At 34.7% G+C, this 19,734-nt stretch overlaps 1 protein-coding gene across 1 annotated transcript; it reads left to right on the forward strand.

The window, feature by feature from the left end:
* Window positions 1–3,460: 3,460 nt before the first annotated feature.
* On the forward strand, window positions 3,461–14,107 carry LOC144451940 (uncharacterized). Its single transcript, XM_078142861.1, has 18 exons — window positions 3,461–3,512; window positions 3,930–4,013; window positions 4,812–4,935; window positions 5,299–5,353; window positions 5,940–5,987; window positions 6,333–6,390; window positions 6,921–6,960; window positions 7,192–7,237; window positions 7,853–7,919; window positions 8,254–8,344; window positions 8,835–8,921; window positions 9,834–9,897; window positions 10,067–10,143; window positions 11,005–11,086; window positions 11,498–11,555; window positions 12,015–12,040; window positions 12,804–12,883; window positions 14,023–14,107. The coding sequence occupies exons 1-18, from the start codon at window positions 3,461–3,463 to the stop codon at window positions 14,105–14,107; spliced, it is 1,224 nt and encodes a 407-aa protein (XP_077998987.1).
* The last annotated feature ends 5,627 nt before the right edge of the window (window positions 14,108–19,734 follow it).

The raw sequence follows: 19,734 nt of genomic DNA on the forward strand, positions 1-19,734 counted from the left end.
ATCTATCATTGTATATCTTGGCCAAGATGCAATATGACCTCCCATCGGCCTCTGCACCCCCTCTGCATGCTGTGAGGTCACGGTATTGAATCCAATAGCAGAATCACTTTGCTCAAGAATATAGCCCATTGTGGAGGCTTATTCCGAGCAAAGTATTAACAGGAGATAAGAGATGGGTGGGTACGTGGGTAGGCAAGTTAGGGACCGACCAGTTTTTTCGGCCGGGGGGGGGGGGCTGTGGCACTGATGGTAGGGGGTCACCCTGTTTTTGAAATTGGCAGTAAGGGAAGGGGGTCATCCTGTTTTCAAAATTTAGGTGGGGGGGGGGGCTATTGTTCTTTTCCCTGTTTCTTACCTATATTTCACCTGGAGTGACACTCACATATACATAAGCCATATACATAAGCTATACATGTATCACCTACAACCACACTAATCACAGAACATGTCATGTAAATATTTAGCTGTTTCAATCAATGACAAGTATGCTTCACATATACGTGTATGGCACTTTGGGACAAAAGTTGAAAGTTCCGTAATAGTGATCTTCATAGATAGCCTTTGCAAAAGAAGTTAATCTAAATCATTCTACTCTTCAGTACATATGAAGGGATTAATACACATTGTATACTTTCTATTTTGAACACTACATGTTATTGACATTACAAATCACTACATATCATCAGATTCCAGTTTCTATTATACATAGTAGGTATAGTATGACCACATAAAGTTCTCTATCATTAAAAGGACGATCGCACAATGTCACACCACAAGCTTCAATATTAAAACGAACTTCGTTCGTTTAGGACAACCCCCCCCCCCCCCCCAAACGAAAGTTCACAAGTGCGACATCGATACGTTTTATTATAAGCTTACCATGATGCAAATTGTAGCGGTCATCACACCACGATCGATGCAATGCAAAAACATGATGATAAACACATAATACAAAATACTACCGGAAGCCCAGCATTGTATATCACATTTTAGAATACAGAACCTGTTATCATTGGAGGTGTGAAAGTTTTCGAAATTTGGATAAAGCAAATGCTGAACTTCATTTGCGAACTTTTATTAGTAAAAGTTCGCAAATGAAGTTCAGCATAATTTGCTTTATCACCAGATCCCCTCCCCCATAATGAATGAAGCTCGTTTATTGAGCTTGTATGACATTGTGCGATCGTCTCTAACATGTCCAGAACAGTGACTTTACTATATATGCAATGCCACTATACCAACGTTACCAACCCTATAGCACAGGGACGTGTAATATTTCATAGATTGTTGTTTTCCAGGTCTACAGACTAAATAATATAACAACCTTTTGTTAATATATATTCTTTGTAGTATAGAGATTGATACATTTGTAGCAGCAAGATTCGTACGATATTTTCCTAAGAAAACGACATTCTAAGCAATAAGAAAACAACAATCTATGAAATATTACACGCCCCTGTGCCCTATAGCATTCACTAGACAGATTTTTTTTTGCCATCTTTAACGGAGTAGTCTCAGATCACGCGATTTTTTTGCAAACTGAGACTAATCTCAGCAGAGCTAGATAGACGAGTTGTTTTCGTCATCTGAGACTGGCAAGCCGAGACTGGTCTCAGATGGCTATTTTTCGCAAACTGAGACTCAGTTCATGGTCTCAGTTTAACGTTTTAGGTACCCTTACATAACAACCTTTGACCAACCCTTGTCCGTGGACCCTCCTACATTTGCTATTGACAGTCCCACCACTACACAGTGGTACATAATTTAACCTATGAACTCACTAGACGATTTGGCGATCGGGAATTCCAAGAAATACAAAGCGGCATTGATCATTCATTATCCCCCAACGACAGAAAAGTGCATATGATACGCAGAATTATAGGAAATAAAAAAATGCGACTGTTCCAGATATTTCCGCTGTTGTGTATGCCCAATAAATATACCAGAACATTAAGTTGCAAATTGGACATATTAATCTTCTAAAAAAAAACTTTCAAATACAGTTGTAAATGTAATCCAGAATAAAGTAGAACTATCGGCCACAAAATAAAATGACAACAAGACAAGCTAGGTGGGGGTGCATTACCATTTTCCATTGGTTTACTAGTTTCATTGCAATATGATATTGACTTTACCAGCAAAAATCTAACAATCCAATATTACGCTTCCATCATTAGTTGTGTGATAGCTATAGTTTGGCCAATTTTAGCGGACACTGGTCTTAGAAAAAGACACAATGGATCATCAACCTACATAGCAACATTGCGTCACTACGGAATTATTTCATGATATAGTACAAATCATATCATTGATGATCTATCGATCCTGTCCGCCAGATGTATACCGGACCAGTGTAACCTGGTGACGAATCCAGGGTATCTTATCATTTACCTTTTCGCATCACCTTGTATCGACTTGTTTGGGTTTGGCTCGGCACCGCTCTGTGATTGGTACCTAATAGTTAATTTTTACTGTTAATTCGTTTATATAGTCTCATTTGAGGGTAAGCAGCAGAACGGTCAACAGCAGTACATTGAACTGTAGCAGGTAAATTTGCCACTCTTTCTATCCCCAACATGTAGCCCGAGAGCACATTTTGAACAAATGTCATCATGTTTTCCTACAATAGTCTTTAGTTTTTATCAATGATTTTATTTCATAAGAATCTGTCCTCTCTCTACTTGTTGAATTACATAATCTTGTTGCAAAATAATTTAATTTAAATCTAGCAGACTGAAGGATTATTAAGAGAGAGAGAGAGAGAGAAGGATATATATATATATATATATATATATATATATATATATATATATATATATATATATATATATATATATATATATATATATATATATATATATATATATATATACAAAATACACAAGTTATGGTACGGAGCCGTTACTCAGAGTTTCACGCTTGAATGCGATCTTCAGACGACATATATATATATTAATAGCACAGGCCGACCGATGGGAGGGGTGGGTGGGTTACGGACACATTCATAAAGAAAAGTAATCAACAAATCCTCTACCTGTAAAACAGTAATTATTGAGAAGGATCATAAAGTCCCCTAAATACGTTATACCTTGATTTCCACTTTGTATCTTCCAATCACAACACGGTAATAATTATAATTCATTGTTCACAAATACAGAGTTTGATTTCTGCACGAGTGTCTTCATCACCATGGTGACATTTATTGCTCCAATTCATCAGGATAATTATGATTGACATGTCGCATCATAAACTATTTCTCAAAAGAAATGAAACAGCAGTGCCGGCATACTGTTCATTACTATTTATCTTAGTTAAAATTTAATATTTTACGCGTGCCTTGTTAACTTGTAAACTATGTCTGGACATTACATCATTTATTAATACCAACCTCTGCCTCATGTTCTGTCCTGTAACTATATATTCCAGCTAAGATAAGTCAGCACTCGTGAAAGAAAACAAGATGAAGCTGTTTATTTTTCTGTTAGCGCTGACTACAGTGTTGGCATATCAGGGTAAGAACTTGCCACTTTTTAAAAAATTACTTTACTGTGCCTTTTTAACTCAGTAATTCACGTATTGCTGTAGATTATTTGATAACGACGCGGCTTCCTGTGGCTATATGGTATGCATATATTGACTACTAGGTTACAGGTGGGCATGGCAATTACATACAGATAACTGGTCAGGTACAGATGTGTTTCTTTCATATTTTGCGCATATTTAATTTTTACAATTTGCCAACAATTTATGCCACCAATTGTTCATAACAGATTTGATTTATTTGTACGTACCAAACCGTATTGATTTAGTGTTTCGCTCTTTTTTTGGCCAATATGACGGTAAAGTTGCAGGCTCTATTCGCTATTCACGGTCTACTATATTTGTTTGCCTCAACTAACTTTATGCTTTAATTTTGTTTAATTTCGTAGCCCCACTGCTAAATGTAGATTTGGGTATTAAAATAAAAGATGAATACTTCGTAGTGTTTCATTCTAATACCACGAATGATGAAGGTAAGTATAGAAACGAACTTTGAGATCCAATGGAAAAAAATTTTTTGCTTTCTTTTCCCCCCATCACAACTATATCTCCTTAATTTAATAAGATATTTGATATTCGTTGGCCAGAATCATCATTTCTCCCATGTGTCGTGTGTAATATATCGTCTGTACAAAATTTCGTTGCGAAGATACGGGTGAAGATAACGTGGTGCATGATTTATTTTTTTATTTTTTAACCTTTCCCCATGCATTGTCAACATGTCATAGCATGCTATCTATAGCTATCCTTATTTTTACGTCATATAGGATGATACCTTATAGTAGCTGATTAGTGACGCCAAGAAAGCCCTCACCCTCGTTCGCAACTGATTTTTTTTATAACACAAATTATCATGTTGTATGTCATACATTTGAAATATAAAAATGTAACACATTTCTGGCAATCGAATATTTCACATTTAGTACGTATACATATAAGACTTAGTGTAAAAATTGAAATTTTTGTCAAAATTATAGATACCGATATCCATGGGGTTTTACCTCTTCTTCTTTTTGATTTAGGCAGTGAACAGCTCGCTCGACTTACACAAGTTTGACGACAACGTTCACTATTAGTTTCCTGATATTATGAAAAAAATTAGCACGATGTATAATAACGAAATTTTCACTTTACTTTTTGCACGTTATTCGTCGATCAGATCCCGCCATTACGAAATTTTCACTTTACTTTTCGCACGTTATTCGTATATCAGTTCCCGCCATTATGGTAATTGCGTTTTCTTTCAACTTTATTCCCTTGTTCAAATTAAGTCTTAAAGCACATGAAGACAATGAGTCCACTGCTAGAAGAGTCCAACGGAGTAGAGAACCCTGGTATTCTTGCTGATTACAATTTTGGAGGATTCAAAGGTTATGCACTCCGGGGACACATTGAGTAGGTGTCTGTCTAAATATGTTTGTTTGCAATGTACGTATATAATGTGTCTGGTACGTGTGAGCACGTGGGTGGATAAAATGGGGGTGTGGATGGAGGGATGGACAGATGGGTGGGTGGATGGATGTTTGTTTGCTGTCTGCCTGTCTAACCGTCTTTGCAATGTGACAATTCTAACAGTTAAATGACGAACGTGAAAGACTCCTGCAGTGGACTTTGTTTCTATTTGCATTTTTGAAGGAAGTTTATCAGCATCAATGTACACAAAGACACAAATGCCAAACAATAGATCCAATTGTTGAATTGTATACACCTGAGTGTGTTTCTGTGAGTCATACTATCTTAATAAATATTCTCTTATAGTGCCATTAACTTCATTCGTCGCTTACCAGAGGTGAAACACGTCGAGGCCAACCATGTAAGTTAAATATCAACCGAATTTTACATTATATATAATATATAGATATCAAATATCCAGAGCAACGCCGGTTTAGATAAACATGGTGGTAGGAAGTCCTTTCTACTTTTCCATGGATAAAACTACTGACAAACGAATAAAAAAAGCATAAGAAGCCCAGACTGAAAGATCTGGATAACACTTCAGGAAATAAAGGCATACCAGGGAAATGTGACTTTAAAGAGAAACACCACTCCAGGAAATTAAGGCATTTTCATTAACTTTGGGTTGTGGATAATCATTTCATGTTTTACATAGCAGTATCCACAAATGAGGGACACCATCAATGTGTTGTTTCTCTGACATTACATGTAATGTAGATTATTTAAAACAACGACTTGACTCTCAAGAACCTAACGTTCATGAAAATGTCTTTACTTCCTGGAATAGTGTTCCTCTAACAAATCACTAAGCTAAACAAAAATGGGTGTACACAACGATGGATGGTTTTAGTAGACAAACACTTTGATAACTCATAACTCTGATCATTTGAAGCAGGATGTTCCATAGATATCTTTTCTTACCATGTATTCTCTGTCATCTTTAGGTGGTTAAAGCTCTTCAGTCCTGCTCACAGCAGACATTCGCTGAATGGGTGAGTTCACGGTCACGGTTAGGTCACATGACTCAGTTGTAATTGATTTTTTTGGACAGATTTCTTGCTTCAGTGTAACAATAATATCATACAACTATTCAATCAATTAAATTACTGACTGACTGACAATGGGTGAATATAACAGCCCAACGAGACTGAAGATTGGTCAACAGCTGACTCATTAGTCAGACACTGCAGACAGGCAGGCAGACAGACAGACAGACAGACAGACAGGCAGACAGACAGACAGACAGGCAGACAGACAGACTAGAAAGAGTGTTGCTTTTTCATAAACCATGTCATTTTGAAATCTGTGCTGATAACGAAATGATTTTCATCCAACAGGGTTTGGTACGTACCACAGAGAGGTCACATAACCTGAGTGGCGTCTACCGTTATGAGAGTAAGATATCAATTCAAATTGTTCTTTTGATCACATTAAAACTTAAGTATACTCCATTATTCACATTTTGAAAGGAAATGTCAAACTTATTTATGCACTTGGTATACTTACTTTGATTACTGTTATCAACTTACTTATGATTTGGGATGATAGTCTGATACATAAGCACCCTGGTAATTTATTCTGCCTTGAAATCTTGTAATGAAGCCCTAATGCACTTGACTTGTGTTCAGCCAATTTGGAGATATCCTGTAAATATAACATTGCAGAAAATGACATCACATTTACCAAAACCGCTTTGCCTTGACAAATACAGAGTGTCACAGAATGATACATACATACATACATACCTACCTACCTACCTATACCTACATACATACATACATACATACATACATACACACACATACACACACACACACACACACACACACACACATACATACATACATACATACATACATACATACATACATACACACAGACAGACAGACATACATAATTATGTCATATCTACATTGCCATTTCAGGTAATACTGGAGAAGGGGTGGATGCCTATGTTTTGGACACGTAAGTAATGCACTATTATAAAAAAGACAGTTGCCTAAACAGAAACAGAAATTACTGAATATCGTATCCTGTTTTGAAATACATTATAATAGTCCAAATTAGTTAGGCTGAAACTATTGTTGTTGTTCTTGTATTTATCTTTTATATATCTAATTTGTTTCCTTTATTTTGGGCTGATGCCAACTGACTAACTTACTGGACGATTTATACCTGATATTTTTCTTATGACAGCGGTATCTATATGCAACACAAAGACTTCGAAGGACGAGCAGTCTGGGTGAGTGGTAATGAGTGTTGAGCTAACTTTCAATCATCTCCTCAACTAGTTCAATATTTGTACTCCTATCAGTGTAAACCATAGATCCTGGAAGGAATGATACAGAATGTTAATTCAATCAGTGAAAATTTACTCTTTATAGCTGTAATGCTGACATCAGACCATGGACAAATGGAACCTGTTACAAACAGGGAAAGTAAACAATTGAATTGGATTAATAATACTTATCACAACATGTTAGAACAACAGAGACTATTACATTCAATCATTTGATAAGAACAGTTGTATGGCCTCTTTACATAATAGTTCACATTCACAAATAAATTTTCAGTTTCCCTGGCATTCATGCACACATAAAGAGGCCATAAAACTGTTCTTATCAAACCACAGTGTGTAATACAAGTCTCTGCTGTTCCAACATGCCAAGCCATGTGTTATTAATCAATTCATTTGTTTACATTTCCCAGTTTGTAACAGGTTCTGTTTGTCCATGGTTTGATGTCGATAGTTGTATCATCATATGGTAAAATCATTATATGTTGAAACCTCTCTCTTCTTTGTCTGTCTGGCTGTCTCATTCTGTCTCTGTCTCTGTCTCTGTCTCTGTCTCTGTAGGGCATAGATACAGTAGAATCACCGTCCCCTCGTAATGACCTCAACGGCCATGGAACACATGTCGCAGGTAACTCTGAAAATTTATTTCTGTGATTTTATAGAATTTATTGTGTGTGTGTGTGTGTGTGTGTGTGTGTGTGTGTGTGTGTGTGTGTGTGAGAGAGAGAGAGAGTGTGTGTGTGTGTATGTATGTATGTATGTATATGTGTGTACTATGTATATTGATGTATGTATGTATGTATGTATGTATGTATGTATGTATGTATGTATGTATGTATGTATGTATGTATGTATGTATGTATGAATGTATGTATGTATGTATGTATGTATGTATGTATGTATGTATGTATGTATGTATGTATGTATGTATGTATGATGAAGTAATTATTGTGTTTTGTTAGGCACTATCATGGGAAATCGTTATGGGCTTGCCAAGAAGGCTACTGCAGTTGCCGTGCGAGTTCTTGATGCCAATGGATCCGGTACCCTCAAGTAAGTCAACTCGAACTATAGAAAAAGTGCAACTTTAGTTTGCAGTAAAATTTCTATGGTTATACCTATTTTAAGCTTCAAATAAAGGATGTACAGTACTGTAACAACTATCAATACAGGTTAATTTTTGATGCTAAACTTCAGTTGACTGCTTTATTAACAAGAGTCCCCAACACTGTACTAAATTATTAAGAAACTCGACATGTCTTCGGAAAGAGTTCCATGCTTACAGAATATTTCATTTGGTGTTGAGCAAATACCCAATGCTTATTGCAAACTGTTTGTATTTGGTCGTTTGTGAGAAATTAGCAGGCATCCATGATAGTTTTTATTTCGACAATTTATTCACACTGTTCCATAAAATTACCAGCTATAGTTTTCTTTTTATCTGATATTTCATCAAAAAGTTCCATACGCCGTGTTAGGATACTTTGTCACACCCTTTGAGGTGCAAAATGAGAGTACAATTGACATATACTTTGCATCATAGGATGGTGATCGATGGTATTAATTGGGTTGCTAATAACCATATGGAGAAGATGAAGAAGAACAAGAATGCAAAGGGATCAGTGGCAAAGTGAGTAAAAAAGTTTATAATATTTTGATAAAGCAATATTTAAATCTACAAACCAATTCTTCCTTTAGTCCTCGCATTCAAAAAGTCTGTCACTATCAAAGTCCCTAACTCTATTATACAATGATATTGGATTCTAAAATAACTGAATTTTTATTGATACCATTTTGACCTTTATTTCAAAATAATTTTGCGATGACCCCTGATATTTTATTTTGATTTTAACTGAGGAAGAGTTCCAGTTTTCTGGACAAAGTGAGAGCAAAAAGTTTGAATATTTTGTTTTCTTGGTACATTCTACTTTAAATTATCTGTAAAGTTGGAGATAAACTTACAAGTATAATCTCAGACCACTTAATAGGGGTGAGATCAATAGTTCAATGTATGATAAAAAACTAAATTCTTATACTTCAAGGTCTCAGACTCCCCCCCATCCCCCAGCCCCCACCCCTCACCCCCTCGAACAAAATTGAAAAATTTTCAGACAGCACAATCAATTTCAAATCAGTATGTAGTAGTACCGGTATGCAGTGCTATGAATATAAAGCCAGTATGTAGTAAAAAATAGTTATTTTATTGACACTTTACTTTGTTTTAGTGTCAATCATTTACTGTACTGAAAAATTCTTCCATTTCTCAATTTGATATTTTTTAAAGAAATATTTGTATTTAGAACTAAAATGGACTAAAACAGCTCAACCTCTCCCCCACCCCCATTAAAGAATTTAGGTTTTTTTTATCCTACATTGAGGTATTGATCTCTCCCCTTACAAGTATAATTCAGACCACTACAGACTATAGTAGTCTGAGGTATAATACAATCATTCATTCTACTCTTACAATATGACTATATAGTCTTATCACATATCATGCTGCATGGAATAAATAGAAATACCTTTTATCATTGTTTTACAGTATGTCTCTTGGAGGGCCATTCTCACAGACGGAAAACGATGCTGTTAAGGCTGCCATTAATTCAGTAAGTCCTGAACACTTTAAAGCTTTTCTTTACGCTATTGTTACAAGTTATGTATACTTCTCAAATAAAGCTGGGAAACTTTGAATATATTGCTGTAGTATTCATTTTATTGATCACTGTTTTTCATCACTATGCATCATCCTATTATGTTGAATATTTTTTTCAACAGGGTGTACCCTTTGTTGTTGCTGCTGGAAATGAAAAAGCTGATGCCTGTGACACATCTCCTGCAAGTGAATCAACAGCGTAAGTCTAACGTACTATACAGTGCATTCCAGGTTACTGTTCACTGGGATGTTTGATGCACACATGCAGAAATCAATAAGAAACTGCACATACGACATTTTAAGACAGGCAAGCATCATCTGTCAGTTGCTTGTTTTTTTGTGATTCGTCCACTTGAATCACATGATAGCTTGATCAAACCTTTCTCTCTCTGTCCCCCTCTATTATGATCCTCTATTCCTTCTTTTTTTCTCTCTCCCCCTCTGTCTGTCTCTCCCCCTCTGTCTGTCTCTATACCCCTCTGTATGTCTCTCCCCCTCTGTCTGCCTCTCTCACTGCATAAATATTATCAATCTGTCTCTGTCTGTCTGTCTGTCTCAGCATCTGTTTGTCTGTCTCTGTCTCTCTGTCTGTCTGTCTGTCTGTCTGTCTGTCTGTCTGTCTGAGTGTCTGTCTGTCTCTCTGTCTGTCAGTCTCTGTCTCAGTGTCTGTCTGTCTATCTATTCTCTCTGTCTCTGTCTCTGTCTCTCTGTCTGTCTCTGTCTCTGTCTCTCTGTCTGTCTGTCTGTCTGTCTGTCTGTCTGTCTGTCTGTCTGTCTGTCTGTCTGTCTCTCTCTCTCTCTCTCTCTCTCTCTCTCTCTCTCTCTCTCTCTCTCTCTCTCTCTCTCTCTCTCTCTCTCTCTCTCTCTCTCTCTCTCTCTCTCTCTCTCTCTCTCTCATCTCCCTCTCTCACTAATTCACTACAATATCTCACTGGTATCTTCTATTTCACTCTAATTTTCTCATACTGTCCATTATTAAAGTCATCACATTTGACACCAAATGCAGAAAAATCAAATATCTGATAATTTTATTCTTTGTGAATATAATTTCCCTTACTAGTATTACAGTGGGTGCTACTAACAGTGCTGACTATCAATGGGAAAGTACTAACTATGGTCGATGCGTGGATATTCTAGCTCCAGTAAGTTTATAAGATATTCATATTAACACTTGCCTCTCCCAGCAACTTTGTGGTTACCAATACATAATGGTGAATTTTCTTTTTTACTGTACTAGTTTTTGTTTTTGTTTTTTATTGTATTTGTTTTTGTATTTTTTTTTGGGGGGGGGGGGGTAGATTAGAATATTAGTATATTTCAAAATTGCAAGATTAAAAGAAAGTCAATTTTTAAAATGTGGAAACTAATCTAAATAAACTCCCTTGAGCACACAGCAGATAGCATTCTTGGCATGTTGAGACCTTTAAAATGAGGCTGTTATAAGTCTTTAGCACAGCGAAAAGTGTAAAGTGCAGACAATAATGTGACATTCCCACTTTCCGTTCTATATGCAAATTGTAAACCTTAATGGTCCTTGTCAATGTTGATTTCAGGGTGAAGGTATAACATCTGCCTGGATTGATTCGGCTTATTCCATCACTACTATTACCGGTAAGTTGCTCTGTGACACAACCTGGGTGACAGCATCATGTTGTTACAACACAGGGAGCCCAGGAACCATGTTACAAACAAACAAACAAACAAACAAAAAACGAAATAATAAAAACAAACAAATATGCACGGGTAAATGGAATATCATTTTCAACTCTTGGAAAATTATCTATATACATGTATAATAAGAACAAGAGAAATATCAGATAAACTGATATAAGTTCAAAACATTTCTTAGTCACTGAACAGCAGTTGAATGAGAATTGTTGCAACGGTTTCATTTTAGAACAAAGTACTTTCTACATATCCATTTCAGCATGTGTCCATAAACTGTTTATTGTTACAGATTGCTGAATTTTATACTTGCCTTGTTTAGGAAATTATGCGACTTTAGACTGTTACTATTTTCAAATATAACTCTGTTTCCATTTACAACGTTATCATATATTATTGTTGCAGGTACTTCTATGGCATCACCTCATGTGGTAAGTGATTTTAACTGTAATTTAACAATGTTGACGTGTAGTTCCAATTTTAAAGTTAGTATTAGATATGCATTCATAAAAATCAGGTCAATGCTAGAACTGTGCCATATAATATGACAAGAATCTAATCCAATCCAGTTATTGATGAAGACCTAGTCTAAGGCCAAAAAAAAAGAGAATTGTTTCTGGTCAGCGCGTGCATCAGTTAAATACCCCTGCATTGGTCTTTTGTTGTGTGTGTATGTCCAGCCCATGCAGTCTGCAGATCTGTGGGGAAACACAAAAATAACCCTCCCTACTTCAGTGATGACAACTGTAGAGCCAATCATGAACAAGCAAATGACATCTGCCCCACATACACACTTGCTCTAAAGTACTAAATAAAAAGAACAGTAACTGCCATAAATAGTAGACTAAATGACAGGTTTGTCGATAATTAAAAAAAAAATAATTCGTAGTCACACCATTTGTCTATGACAAACTGTCCTGACCAGAAATAATTCTTTTTTTTACCTAATCCTTTAAATTATTTCAACGTCGTTCAGATCCTGTCACAACCCCCACCCCCACCCCATCAAAGACTGAACAGGCAAATGCAAATTATTTTTAAAAACAACCAAATTACCCAAAACAATTGTAAATATTTGTAAAACTAATAAATCAAGATTTGTAAAAAGATACAATACCGGTTTAACATATTGATAGATTGTCACATATTTGTTCATTTAATGTATTAAACCTGTCTTTCTTTTTCTTTATTTAGGCTGGAGTTGTTGCTAAATACTTGAGTAGCCAAACCAGGGTTCCAAGCCCAAAGGATGTTGCAGCCTGGTTAGATACAGGGTAAGATATTACAATTGAGGACTTTTTATCCTTTGTATTGGAAGCTAGTAGAAACAACATGCCGTCTGGTTAGACAAACTTACTAACATACCTAAAGCTACATTTTATCTGGCTTTACAAACTTATTGACATTGCTACATTTTATCTGGCTTGACACACTTACTAAAATTGCTACATTTTATCTGGCTTGACACACTAAAATTGCTACATTTTATCTGGCTTGACACACTCACTAAAATTGCTACATTTTATCTGGCTTGACACACTCACTAAAATTGCTACATTTTATCTGGCTTGACACACTCACTAAAATTGCTACATTTTATCTGGCTTGACACTAAAATTGCTGCATTTTAACTGGCTTGTCACACTAAAATTGCTACAATTTATTATCTGTATAGACAAACTTATGAAAATTGCTACATTTTATCATCTGGCTAGACAAACTTACTAACATTGCTACATTTTATCATCTGGCTAGACAAACTTACTAACATTGCTACATTTTATCATCTGGCTAGACAAACTTTAATACAAACATTGCTACTTTTGTTATCTGGCAAAGCATACTTACTAATATTGCTACATTTTATTACCTAGTTTGATAGATATGTTTAAAATATTGACATTGTTGGATATTTAATAGCTATATTAGCCTTGCAAGATGACTTTTTCCAATCTTTCCAAAACTGTTTTCTGTTTTTAATCCACCACATACTTCTTGAGTTAATTGTGTATGTAGTAAATTATGAAAATTGTTATAGAACTGTTGAATGCAATGAAGTTAAACCACTTTCAGACTTCATGGATAGAAACTTGCATGGTTACATTTTGAGAATGATGACCTGACACATTGTTTTAAATGTTGATTGTGGACTCCGGTCACCAAAAATGATATGAGGCTCTTATCAACCATATTTCTTTCACTGAATGAAAGGGTGGTGTTTCTGATTCTGTATACATGATGGTCATACAACAGAATTTTAGAAATCTGGAATCACTGATATTCCATTGTGTGATTGTCATGTGTATGAAAAGAGGAAATGCTACCTTTTCATGCAGTCTTTCGAAACACTTTTGTCCATTCTTTTTTCGCAACTCAGTTAATTTTCATTGTAATTGTTCTTCTTTATTTCTAGCTCCACAAAAGATACAGTGCAACTATTCCCATGGGCCATCTTTTCAGGTACACCAAATAAACTGCTGTACAACAAAGAATGTTGATGACATCAGGTTTTTTCATGCAAAATTGATAACGTCGAGGTGTACGCAAAATTGATGACGTTATATTGTGTGAGGAAAGACTTTAGGAATTGCAAGCTTTAAGACGAACTAGATAGAATGCAAACTGCCATACTGCTATTCGATATTTTATTTCACCTTTTTTTTCATGACTTCTGCACCCTTCATTATTTCTCTTAAATTGCTGCTATGATTTGCCAATTGCCAAAGGAACAAGTGACATTGTTGATAACCTAGATACTATCCGTGATTTCAAATCACTTCTCATGTCTAGCTCAATGAGGTGCTCAGATGAAATTTCAAATTCAAATGAAGTCACCCACACAGTCATTAACACCATGTCGTTGTGAATCAGTCACAGAATTCTGTCCAATAACAAGTTAGTGTTCATTGGGGGCAGTTACATATTGTCCAAATATGGTACATAGGCCATATCAAAACACTACTTATACATTGTTTATACCATTCTAACCATTTGGATCTACTCATTTGCATGAAAAACATTTGGTTCATGATTTCTCATTGATCTAGATGTGGTGAAGAGAGATATTGAGATTTGATGCCATAGATAGCCTTTAGACTACACTGTTGAGGATGTGTGACATTTATACTGTATTATAAATGTCATTGAATTTGCTAACATAGTAATGATTGGTTCTTTTTGCAATAAAGATATTGTATTAATCTCTTACGCTGTGCGTTCTTCATTTTGATAAAGTAAACGGTATGAACACCAGAGATTCTATACACTGACTTTTATTCCACTGTATCCCTTGTGTAGCTCAGATACCAATATATATTACATATGATGAATTTCAGAATTTCCTCATCAACAGGTTATAATTATTAAGCTTCAGTTTCTTTGCCTGGGCATGGGATTCGCCCTCTGAATCCCATGGGGAAGCTAATGATATACCAATGTCTGTCTGTCTGTCTGTCTGTCTGTCTGTATGTCTGTCCGTCCGTCCGTTTGTCCGTCCGTCCGTCTGTCTGTCTGTTGATGGGTTTGTTTGTCTGTGTGCATCAATAATCTCAAAACCGACTTGGTGGATTACAGTGAACTTTGGTATACAGGAGACAATGACCATCACATACCATTTTAAAATCTTTAGAACAGCCATCAGAAGATTCCAAATTTAACTGGATACCAGATAACTCTACTTTCTGAAAAACATAAATGATAAGACTATTATTAATAAATTATATTTATGAAATATGAAAGTGTGTTTATAACTGGTGTTTTTGTCTAAAACATGTTTCTAATAATATGCTGATTTTGTGTGAAAGTTCCTATATATAAATTGTTTCCTTGATGGGTATCTGTACAATTTTAAAAAGTGCCAAGATCACCGACACACAAATGCTTGAAAATGAATACTTCTCATTGGGTTTTGCCACAGATCTTGAGTCAATCTATGGTTTTATCAATGTTCTACCATGGTTGGAAATGAAAATTTATATAACTGCATATTATATATCAGTCTGATATGTAACATGTAGTTATACGAGTAACATCGCCATTTCTCCCTCTATGAAAAGTAAATTGACAGTAATACTAAAAATGTCCACACACCATCTTCCACCTGTCCCCCTCAGGGTGTTTTACCTAGTTTTAAAAGTGCTAACAAAAATCCTTATTATTACTTTATAATTAACACTACTCAAGTGTTTCCGTGGCCACTGATTTTTCACAATGTACTTGTTTCATATTTGATAGGTGAGTATTGTCATGACAATATCACTATAAGAGTCACCATAAATCTGACTTACCTTGTCATAGTCATGCAGCTACGATAGTCCAATTACAGTACACTGGGTTAGACTCTGGCCCATAGCACTTGATAGTTGCAGTTCTATAAAACAACTGCATATTTACTTATGGCTACAGTCACTCGTATAACTACATACATGAGAACAAACATGGCTGCCAACTTAGAATATGTGAACTATGCAGCATGTCTTTCAATTTTAAATTATGCACATTAACAAAGTCAAATTATGCACGTTAACAAAGTCAAATTATGCACGTTAACAAAGTCAAATTATGCACGTTAACAAAGTCAAATTATGCACATTAACAAAGTCAAATTATGCACGTTAACAAAGTCAAATTATGCACGTTAACAAAGTTAAATTATGCACATTAACAAAGTCAAATTATGCACATTAACAAAGTCAAATTATGCACGTTAACAAAGTCAAATTATGCACGTTAACAAAGTCAAATTATGCACGTTAACAAAGTCAAATTATGCACATTAACAAAGTCAAATTATGCACGTTAACAAAGTCAAATTATGCACGTTAACAAAGTTAAATTATGCACATTAACAAAGTCAAATTATGCACATTAACAAAGTCAAATTATGCACGTTAACAAAGTCAAATTATGCACGTTAACAAAGTGAAATTATGCACATTAACAAAGTCAAATTATGCACATTAACAAAGTCAAATTATGCACGTTAACAAAGTCAAATTATGCACGTTAACAAAGTCAAATTATGCACGTTAACAAAGTTAAATTATGCACGTTAACAAAGTCAAATTAACAAAGTTAAATTATGCACGTTAACAAAGTCAAATTAACAAAGTCAAATTATGCATGTTAATAAAGTCAAATTATGCACATTCAGTCAAATTATGCATGTTAACAAAGTCACATTATGCACGTTAACAAAGTCAAATTATGCACGTTAACAAAGTCAAATTATGCACGTTAACAAAGTCAAATTATGCACATTAACAGTCAAATTATGCACATTCACAGTCAAATTATGCATGTTAACAAAGTCAAATTAACAAAGTCAAATTATGCATGTTAATAAAGTCAAATTATGCACATTCACAGTCAAATTACGCATGTTAATAAAGTCAAATTATGCACATTCACAGTCAAATTATGCATGTTAACAAAGTCAAATTAACAAAGTCAAATTATGCATGTTAATAAAGTCAAATTATGCACATTCACAGTCAAATTATGCATGTTAACAAAGTCACATTATGCACGTTAACAAAGTCAAATTATGCACGTTAACAAAGTCACATTATGCACGTTAACAAAGTCAAATTATGCACGTTAACAAAGTCAAATTATGCACGTTAACAAAGTCAAATTATGCATGTTAACAAAGTCAAAGTATGCACGTTAACAAAGTCAAATTATGCACATTAACAAAGTCAAATTATGCATGTTAACAAAGTAAAATTATGCATATTAACAAAGTCAAATTTTGCATGTTAACAAAGTCAAATTATGCATGTTAACAAAGTTAAATTATGCATGTTTACAATTTCAAGTTTCTGTTACAGAGCTCTAACTATCAACTAACAGGTGGTTATACACACATTATTTCACCGTATGGAACAGGAATGAAATAAAGACATTAATATACAAAACATTGCTGATATGATTTCAATAATTACAAACATGTAGTATTATTATGCTCTAAAGTTTGCAACAAAGCCATTCATCACCATCACTGCTAAGCATGATATCAACAACTGCTGCATGTAATATGATTAATGCTTTAAAAAGTACCGACAATATTAATGGTCAGTATGGCCAACACATTCACTTTACATTTGTTAATTATAATACATTGACACTAAGGAACTATGCCGAATATATTGCCCCCACTTTTTCAATTTCGTGAAAGATTGGCCAAAATCCAAAATTGAATCATATGCATGTATTCAGAAAAAATGAATGAAAACCCTGTAGAACTTTCTAGGTTTTCTACTGAAAAATAAAATTTTACTGAAATGTGTACAATCACTATAATCTATTGTTACAAGTCACATGACATAATATGCTAATGATTCAACTACCTTATACATCTTTCTAGGTTTTTGACTGAAAATTAACATTTTACTGAAACATGTACAATCACAACAAGCTATTGTTACAAGTCACCTGACTGTCACATGACATAATATCCTAATGATTCATGATGTAAATTTCTTACCTTAAATAAATTGTAATACCTCGGAAAACGTAAATGCAGCCTGCTCATAGTTATGGAGGATCACCAGTGTTGCTCTACTTGAGTTGCAAGACCCTGTATGCTTGTAAACAGGTTAACAAATACAAACATTCTGGGGACACATCTAAAAATCTAAAATAATCAAGAGACCTCTTTTGAGATTGAGCTATTTTCCAACTTTTATTTCCCTATTTACAACTGCACATTTTATTTCATACACCTTATATGTATAAATTATAATATAGTTATTAAACACTACAGGAAAGTACCAAGTAGTGTACATCTAACATAATGTACTTTCCATATACTGCTATCAACATTTCAATCTCACTTTGCAGCTGAACACCACACTGTAGTGATCTTCAGTTTACATTATCAAAAACTCCATTGCCATGCCAACAAACCTTTCACTAATGATTCATGATGCAAATGTAATTTATAATCAAAGTTGAGAAAGGAAGAAATTCAAAATATTGACCTAAACTTTATTTTTTTTTTAAATTACTAGAATATTAATTTTACAAGGTTATATTGTGGTTTCAAGAGGAATATTGATTTAAAAGCATTACTGAAGATACAATATACATGGATACGTAGACTTCATACACACAATTGTAATTTTAATCTTCATATTTACCCTTAAAGAGTATCTGTTTACAACATTTTGCTATGTTTGTACAGTCGTTGTATTATAATGTTTGTATTCTACATGTTAGTTGTTGTATGTTGTTGTTGTTGTGTTTGTTTGTTTGTTTGTTGTTTGTTTGTTTGTTTATCAAAATGTCCTATGTGGACTTCACAAATAATACAGTTCTTAATTAGTACAGTATACAAAAAACAACCACATCTAACCCTCTGGCTTATAAGCAGGGCTTGAAATTAACAGTAGTCCTGTGTCTACAGACTACCAATTATTGTCTGGGGGGGGGGGGGGGGGGGGGGGCTACCATAATTTGCAGTGGGTAGCACACTTAGGCTACCATGTACCATAGATTATGCAATGATTTAAAGGATGGGAGATTTAAGCATATGAAAGTATTTTTTATAACACACATATTTCCAATAGAGGAAGTCCATGGATGGTGACAAGTTGTCCTATATTCCTGAACTGAAAACAGAATTCCTCTATTTCTGAAATTGGTAGCCAACTGGGACTAACATAGAAAAAAGTTAATTTTGAGCCCTGAATAAGACACAACGAACAAAAAATTAAATAGTTGTTACATGTCTCAATTGTAGATAGTGTAATCCTTGTCATTGAAAGCTTTATGTAGAAAGTTTGCGGTATGAATGGGAAATTTTGCTCTAATTTATCATGTATGACTAACGTTTGGCTTTAAAGTTATTTCTAGTAAGTCCACATATAGCCTAGCTACCATAAAATAAAAAGTGTACTTCTGTTGAATTTTAGAAACCAAAATATGTGTGAAGTGAAAAGCCAATAGTTATTGACCAACTATGGTTGTGTAGATGACCCTTCCAAGCTGGACTCTTTGACAGAATGTATCACTATGGCTGATAGATTCCATCATCTAACAAAAGAGACACATAGTATTTCTTATATCATTGTTTTCCTTGTCTAGAGACTCAAAATATAATAACATTGTGACTTGAGAATAT

Source organism: Glandiceps talaboti, chromosome 22 (genome assembly GCF_964340395.1).
Source record: "Glandiceps talaboti chromosome 22, keGlaTala1.1, whole genome shotgun sequence".
Classification (NCBI taxonomy): Eukaryota; Metazoa; Hemichordata; class Enteropneusta; family Spengelidae; genus Glandiceps; species Glandiceps talaboti.